Raw genomic sequence first — 8541 nt, 5'->3', positions numbered from 1 at the left:
GGGGGGTGGGCAAGTGGGTGGGGGGGGGGGGGGGCAGGGGGGGGGGGTGTCCACAGCAGTTAGAGCGAGAACCAGCTCAGTTAGGCGCAGTAACAAGAGATCGCAGGCCTGGAACTGCGAAATCTAAGGATGATTGCCAAACCCCAGTGGGTAGACGGATCAGTGGATTAACGTTGGCATCACATGTCATGCGGTGGATCCCAGAGTTGTAAGTGGTCAACAAATGTTAGAGGACAGGGGTGCCTGGCCAGCTCAGTCCATGGAGCATGTGACTTTTTTTTTTTAAATCAGAATATATTATTTTTTACAAATAGTTTATTGTCACGTTGGTTTCCATATAACACCCAGTGCTCATCCCCACAAGTGCCCTCCTCCATGCACATCTCTCCCCTCCCCCCACAGGAGCATGTGACTCTTGATCGTAGGGTCGTGAGTTCCAGCCCCACATCGGGCGTGGAGCCTACCTAAAGATAATTAAAGAAGCCAAATGTTGGAGTATAATAATAACAATAATAAATGGTCACTCAGATCCACCCTCTTCCCATTTCCCGCCGTCCCTGCCACAGTTCAGGCCTTTCCCATCACATGCCTGCTTGGAATATTTCATGGTGCCCGTATTTTGCAGTCTCTGATCGCCTCCATTGCTGCCTTGGCAGGTCTTGGCCTGGGCCCTTTAGATTTGCCTCCCTCAGGGGTTCTCAGTGCTGGTCCCACATTAAAATCACCTGGAGCACGGATAACACAACCCAAGGCCTCGGCTCTGTTTCCATGACGTCTGGTGTCATTGGTTGGGAGCCGCTGGGAAGCTGTGAAGTTCGGCCAGCGGGGGACTACCTAGCGGCCAGTCCCCTGCTGCGGGGGTGGGGGGGGCGTTCCCGGTGAAACGCGCGGTCACAGCCTTTGTATATTCCCGTGCGCTCTTCTCCTCCCTGCAGCTCCCCCATCCTACTGCTTGTACTCAGGGCCCGCGTCCTGGTGGCGCTGAATTACCCACTATTCCCTGATGGCACAAAAGCTAATCTCTGCCTGGAGTGCCCACTCGACTCTATCTGGTCCCTTTACCTGCCTGCTCAAGTCCTTCCTCCACCCCTTCTAGAAGCTTCTCTGATACTCCCACCCCGAGAAAGACATGTCCCTCTCCTTTGTACCTGCCTCTCCTGTTTGACCCTTACAGCTTTTGAACCTGTTATCTGTGCCCTCTCCTCGACAACGGGCACCAGCAGGGAACAAGGGCAGGAGCGTGGGCTCTGAGGTCATTGGCAGACCTGAACGTCAGTCCTGCCTGCACACTTTCCGGCTTTGAGACCTTGTTACGATTCAATTTTCTTCCCCTCTCTGAACCTCAGTTTTCTCATCTACAAAATGGGGGTGCAAATGCCTATCTTTAGGATTGTTTGTGCATTTGACAAAATACAAGGTACTTGACTTAGCAGCTTAACTGACTCACAGGCGCTCAATACATATGTTCACTCTAATTATTCATCCGAGCACTCACAGTGTTTAGCTCGGTACCTGATGTGCAGAAAGTACTGGAAGGTTTTTGAATGAATGAGTGGAATAGACAGTGGGTGCTACTGGGATGCAGAGAAGGGAGTGCCCAGTGTTGAATCCACACATCGCTTCCTGGAGGAGATGGGATGCGAGCTGGCCCAGGATCTGGAAATGCAGAAGGAAAAAGGAAAGACATTCCAGGGAAGAGTGGGGCAGGGGCAGTGAACAAAGTGACAGCAAAGGCATAGAGACTAATGTGAACGTGAGCCAGACCAACAGAGGAACTTGAAGCCTGAAGTAAGGAACAATAATCTCTGTTTTAGTAAAACAAACAAAAACCCAACACTACGTCTCTACGAGATGTTGGCCACTGGGCTAGTAATTAGCAGTAGTGTACGCCACTGAATACAATTCGGGGCCCAGTCCTCTCTCGTGGGCTCGCAGCCCAGAGGGCAAGGCTATCCTGCAAACAGACAGTGGGGTACCAGGAGAAGGGCGGAGGGGCTGAGGGAGACAGAGAGCACCTACTGCAGGGTTGGGGCAGGGAGATTTCCTGGAGAAAGTCTAAAGGAGAAATTTCAAAAATGAACAGGGGCTTGGCCTGCGAAGGGGTAGGGGAAGGGAGGGAGAGAACGCATGTGACAGGACCCGGCGGTGAGCATGAGTGTGCAGGTGCGGGAAGCAAGACCACCTCCTGGAGGGTGGACTGTGAGCAGGTGTGATGGGAGGCTGAGCTCTCAGCAGAGACCGGGCCCTGCAAACCCCATGAAAGCATTTGGACTTCATCCTGAAGGCAGCATTGAAGGGGTGAAGCAGAGAACTGGCGGAGGTTCGAGAATTCACCGCGTGCCAGCACCGTGCTAAGCACTTACCTGTAGTGGATGAGACTCTCCGCACAGCAACCCTGTGGAGAAGGTGTTGTCACGCCCAGTTACAGAAGGACACCAAGGCCTAGAGAAGGGGGGAGAACTTGCCTACGGGCTAGTAGGTAACACAGTCGTTGGGAGCCGAGTCTGAGGCTGAAGCCTGGGCTCAGGGGGTCGGTGCCCTGTTGCCAGAGTGAGCGGAGGTGTGGCTGGTCGGTACAGTGCCAGGGCAGTGAGGACACTGGTTGGCATGGAGCAGAGGCCAGCTTGAGGAGATCAGGGAATCTTTCCAGAGAGGTGGGGAGCAGTCAGATTGGGAAGGACCCCGAATGCCAGGCTAAGCAATTTGGGATTTTCCCTGAAGACAACCCTGAGTCACTGAAGGTTCTAGAACCGTGAAAATACAATGATGACAGGACCTAAGCATCCCCAGAGCCAACGTAAGGACTCAAGTCTGAGAAATCTTAGGAATTCGAACTCGTCCTCTTAGGCAGTCACACCGTTTTCCAGAGTCTTCCCAGAAACAACCGGGATTATACTAGCTGACTCCTGTGTCCGTAACTTGCTTTTACTCACCCAGATCCTTCTCTTTTGCTTAGGCTGTGCGACCACGGTGCTGGTGACAGGGGCAGGAATTGGCGAGATGGTTCTCCAGATGCTGGTTGGTTCGGTATGTGGGAAGGGGACAGCGTCTAGGGCACGCCCCTCCAGGCAGGAGGGAAGATGCAGCCAGCCACCTTCTGAACCCAAGCTGTCCCTCCCTGAAGGTCCCACAGAGCAGGCAGGGCCCCCTCTGGCTGTTACCTGTCTCTGCTTCCGCATGTGAGGCCTGGAGATGTGAAGGGATGTGTGCTACGGTCCAAAGCAAACATAAGTCAGGTCTGGGAGCGGGGCCAGAGGGGCCCCGTGGGAATGTCATTCAGCTCCCGGAGCCTGGGGTGGGATTGAGCGGCGGGCGGGAGTTCTTTTCCCACCGCTTCTCAACCTACCATCCCCACCTCAGCTCCCCTAGCCTTTGGCCACCCTACACAGGGCCCAGCTCTCCTGCCTGAGTCCTGCACTGATGGAGGGCCAGCCCTCCCGCTGCTCGTCAGACAAGCCCGGGCCTCATGGGTGCGCTGGGAAAAAAAAATACACCTGCTTTTGTTTGAAGACTCAAGCGGATATGTTGTCATTCTCCCTTTTACAAAGGAGAATATTGAAACTCAGATAAATGAGCAACTTGCCCCGGGTCAGTCATACTTCTAATAAGTGACGGGATGTTCAAACCGAGGTCTTTGGGTCTCCCAGATGCTCCTAATCCCAACCCTCCTTTCTTGATCTTGTGCCCTGTGGGGAGGGGGAAGAGCTACATCTGATACGCTCTGCATCGAAATGATGTGAGGTCTGGGGTCTGCTTCAGCGTAATCTAGTGCAGGGAAGAAGTGGAGGGGCCCAGGGGTGCTAATCTCTAAAGCTGGGTGATGGGCCCAGGGGAATTCCATATGGTACTTTGGCCTGTGTTTTAAATTTTCCATGACAGAAAGACATAGGCATATATAACTCCTCTGCAGAGTTCTGGTTCGGCTGGTGGGTACAGAAACAGTCTGATCGGAGTTTTAGGGAAGAGGAAAATATTTTCAGAAGCTTCCCAGATACAGAGCTAAAAGGGACCGCAGGGGTCATGAGCAGGATTTCTGCCTCCTCCCCAAACATAACCTTGAAACAAGGCCAAGACATCCCCCTACTCATGACCCTGCCTCTCGGCGAGACGGGCCTCAGCCTGACGGCAGAGCCCGCCCGGGGTCGGAGAAAGCTGCTTCCTCCGGTCCGCCTTCCTGCGAGGTTCTGACAGTCTGTGTCTCTGTGTTTTCCCCTCTGGCAGACATTCCAGGCTCAGGGCAGCTATAGTTTCCTGGTCTGCGGCGTGATCTTTGGTTGCTTGGCTTTTACCTTCTATGTCTTGCTCCTGTTTTTCCACAGGATGCACTCGGGACTCTCATCAGGTAAGGAAAGAATCTGTTTCTACACAAGAGGGGGAAAACAAAGCGGGGTGAGGCCGTGCGCCATGCTATAGATCTTAGCACGCCACAAATGCTGTTCTGTTCCAAGTAAAATGCAAGGAAATGTTTATTTTTCTACAGCTTCCTTTCCCCCTCTTCCTGCTTTGCCATGCATGCGATTGTCCGCGCTCGACTCTTTGGGCAGGAGGGAATGGGATAGGCTGACTCATGGTTTCTCCATCAGGAGAGGGGCACAGATCGTGAACTTGGCTTCCTGCGTCCCACCATGCTGTGGGACCACGGGCCAAAATTCCCTCTCCAGCCCGTGTGGGGACCTGAAACGCAGTGTCTGCCTCCTTGGCTGGAAAGCGGCCCAGAAACCTAATTGGCCATCTCTTTACAGTTCGGGATTTTGACTCTAGTCCAGATATCTTTTTCAAAAAGAGGTCCTTCAGGCCAAGTGGCAAAGAAAAGCTCCTTCGGGGCAGAGACACCTCCTAAGAATAGTCTCATTCCTGAAGACTCAAGGCAGGGGGTGTCCCAGAGCTAGTTTCATATCCTGAGCCTCCCTGCCTTTCTGCCCAGAGATCTCAAAGTCCCAGCCACTGTATCAGCTGTAAATGTAGCCCGTCCTTAAGAGAAGGTGCCCACGTGAAGCCCTCATCCTCTCCATAAAAGCAAAATGATCACACACACAAAAATGGAAGAAACAGGTACCTGCAATCTAATCTCTCAGACTCTCAGATGGCCACTCTGTTTAAAGCACAGAAGACCAATGGGGGAGAGGGGGCGGGGTGGGGGCAGTCAGCACTAACTGTAGCCCCACTTCCAAGGTGGCCAGTACTGGTTGGCGTCTAGCCTAGCCCTCAGCATGGTACCTTCATTTAGGCCACGCGCTCAAGAAATATTTGCAGAATATGCAATGAGTAGCACCTAATGAGTCCCCTATTCACGGGAGACAAAAAGAAACCTCTATTCTCTGAGCCCCAGACGCTAGTCCCAACAAACTCCCTCCACCAACAGTTGGCCAGAACTAGTCAGTCTGGGGAGCCATAGGGTGGAAAAGAAGCAAACGCCTGGGGAAGCTCTCAGAATGAGTAATTGCCGCAGCTAATCAGAGCTGCTGAAACATGCTACCTGTTTTTTCTGTTGTAGTTCCTACCCAGGACAAAGTACTAGGAATGGAAAGCCCAGAGTGCTACCAGAGGTAAAACTGGGAGAAGGGGGCAGGTGAAGACGACCGGCCTCTTGAGCACCAGCACAGACCAAAGTGTTCAAGAAAGTTGGGGGTCGCCCTGGAGGCGATCTCCGCACACCTTGGCTCGGATCTTCTCCACAAATACTTGGTTGGGTAGAAGAAATTAAGTTGACTGGGCAAATCATTAGCAGTTTACTGGATGGATATATTCAAGTTCCCTTCGTCTTCCCTGGTTCGGGCCTTCCGTCAGAGCTGTCCAGGGTACCCCATGGGAAGGAAGAAGACAGCCACACGCTTCGCTCCATTGGCCACCTCCTGCATGGACCGTACCCTGGGTTTGAATATCGCTTTTCGTTGAAGTTTGAAACAATAAGTTGAAATTGTAAAGTTCGATGATCACTGCTAGATGTAGATATATTTTAAATTAGTCAAAACAAACCCCAAGTTATTTCCTGGCATGCTCAACTCAAAAGATTTATGTGCTTTTTACTTTTTGGTAATCCACAGTCCCTCAAATTCCTGTTGCTGATTATTAGTAGTTCGTTTAAAATCGAGAACTTTGAAAGGAAAAGTTGAATCTTGCTATCTTTGGGACACAAATTCAGTGGTATGCTGGGCTGGCTCATACTAGCTTATAAAAGCCGATTGTTAAAATTTCACTTTGAGAGCTAGTTGTTAAACTCAGCCAGTATTAAAAATGAAATTATAGAAAGTTAACAATTCCATTAAAGACGAAGGTAATAACCACTCACAACTCCTCACTTCCTTGAAGTTATCTAAGCGTGTCCGTATAGTGGAAATAGGATATTGAGGTGTGACTCAGTCCATCTCTTCGCAACTGCGCTTTCAGTGGTAATGTGTTTGGTGGCTCGAAATCAGCCACGTCGGAGGATTCACCCATAGAAATTGGCAAAGGCCGCAATTCCTCCCTTTTTTCTTCCCCCTGGAGAGCCAATGGTTAAACATCTACCAGCATACCACTGCTCACAAGCAATGCTAAAAGCGGCTCAGAAATTGTCTGGGAGAATGGGATGAAGGTTCTGGTTTTCTTTACTTGACTGCACTTACAAAAAAGTGTAGGAAAAGCACTAAGACATTCTCAAAAATACCCGACTCAAACTTTACATCTTTTATAAAGGAAACAAGCTCCGTACACCATGTCGAGTTGGTTTCCTTAACAAAAAGCTGGGACTGCCGAGTGATTCAGGGCACACAGGATACAGAAAGCAGTGTGGAGTAGGCGCTCCTGCCTGGAGCAAATCCCCTAGGAATAGAGAGGGACCAGAGCCGGCCACTTGGAAAGGGTGAGAGCACTGAGGCATCTGTAAGCAGTAAAATGGCCATGAAGGTGACCGACCTTACGTTCATTTATGTGCAGTTTTTCTGCGTTATGTACAAATGTGCATGCGTGAATATAAAAAGGGTTCGAGGCTTTCAGTAGCCTGAGCCGCACGCCCCACACTGAGCACTGTAGCCTAGCTTGGCAGCATCGGCACGTAAGCCGGCTTCATCTGCCCGCATCCTGGTGGTGACCGGGCTCTCGCTTTCTAGCTTTGCGGCCCTGGGGCAGGAAGGTCACCTGTGTTCTTCCAGCCTGGCTTGTTCTTTTTAAATCTAAGTGACATTTCTAAAAGAACTTACCCTACCTCAAAGGAATTCTGAAAGAATGAAGTGACTTTGTTTAAAGCAATTATTATATGCCTGACCTAAAAGCTGCTTGATAAATGTTAGCAACTTTTATTTTTAAAACCTCTTCGTAAGCAGCTTCGAAGTTGTTCGGATGTTTGCTACATATTTATTGTAAGTCAGACAGATCTAAATTCTTTTAAAGGCTGATGGTCTAAAGGTGTAGTTTTAACTATACCTGTAAATACTCAAAAATATTTGATGGCTGCCAGACTTCAACGTGCAATCTAACTGGAGTGACTGACCTGGACAGAAAGAAAGTAGTTGTATTTTTCCTGTGGTTTTTAAAAAAACAAAACAAAAAAAAATGCATCCTTTTTATACAGATTTAGAAAGAAGAATCAATGGCTTTATCTAAGATGATCATGATTAATCTGAGAATATAGAGAACGAGATTGAAACAAATCTAAGTGCACCTTTCCTGAAATAAAATATTTTAAATTTAATAAGTGTGTTCTCCATTGTGGACAATCGATCCTTTCCTATGCAGCTCCGAAACAAATGACCAGATATTTTCCAAAGAGCAGTCTCTCAAACTACAGTTCACAAGGCTGATATTTTAGAAGGAACAAAATTGTTAGGCTGACAATCACTATTCCCTCTTCCATACAATCAGAATAAGGGAAGGCAGAGGTTTTGGGACCCACTTCAAAACCTGTTACAGAGCACATAGGGCTTTTTCTCTGATCTCCTTTTAAGAGTGTGACATTTCAGAGGGCGGTGGGATCCCTGTTTCCAGATGTCTGTCTGACGCTTGGGGGTGGGAATTAAATCCATCTAATCCATTCCAGATTCACTGAAGGAAGACAGAGTGACCTAGAGATCTTTTAGAGGATTGATTCATTTATTGGTTTTTAAGATTTAGGGGAACCTAGCTGGCTCAGTCAGAAGCACATGTGACTCTTAATCTCCAGGTTGTAAATTCAAGCCCCACGTTGGGTGTAGAGATTGCTTAAGAATAAAATCTTAAAAAAAAAAAAAAAAAAAAGGATTTACTGAGCACCTGTTATGTTCAAGGCACTGATTAGGTGCAGAGAATTACAGAGAACGAGATAGAAGCATCTGCCTCAGATTACACTGCAGCTGAAGATAGAAAGACAGCAAAAAGAACACGCCACAGGATGAAGGATGCTTTGAGTGCCACTGAGGAACATAAAGCAGGGGAGGGAGTGTGAAGAGACACTGGCAGCAGATGCTCCTGGAAGCCTTCATAAGGACGTGCCATCTGTGCTGGAACTAGATGATGTGCGGGAGCAGCAACTCCAAGTACCAGGAAAAGATCCTAGAAGGCAGGGGACAGGGCGAGTGCACAGGCACC

The 8541-nt window shown here is 49.4% G+C and overlaps 1 protein-coding gene across 1 annotated transcript in view; it reads left to right on the top strand.

Moving 5' to 3' along the window:
* Positions 1–7675, top strand: part of SLC60A1 (solute carrier family 60 member 1) — a gene marked incomplete at its 5' end in the record, with an annotated part of 28426 nt that extends 20751 nt beyond the window's left edge. Inside the window, 3 exons of the mRNA XM_077771974.1 lie at positions 2957–3027; positions 4222–4342; positions 5495–7675. Of these exons, the coding sequence (XP_077628100.1) occupies positions 2957–3027; positions 4222–4342; positions 5495–5550 (248 nt within the window). The remainder of the gene's footprint in view (positions 1–2956; positions 3028–4221; positions 4343–5494) is intronic.
* Between the last annotated feature and the right edge of the window lie 866 nt (positions 7676–8541).

Source organism: Crocuta crocuta, unplaced genomic scaffold (assembly GCF_008692635.1).
Source record: "Crocuta crocuta isolate KB4526 unplaced genomic scaffold, BGI_CrCroc_1.0 scaffold318, whole genome shotgun sequence".
NCBI classification, from domain to species: Eukaryota; Metazoa; Chordata; class Mammalia; order Carnivora; family Hyaenidae; genus Crocuta; species Crocuta crocuta.
Note: the sequence above shows the minus strand (reverse complement) of the source record. Positions and strands in the feature narration are given on the sequence as shown.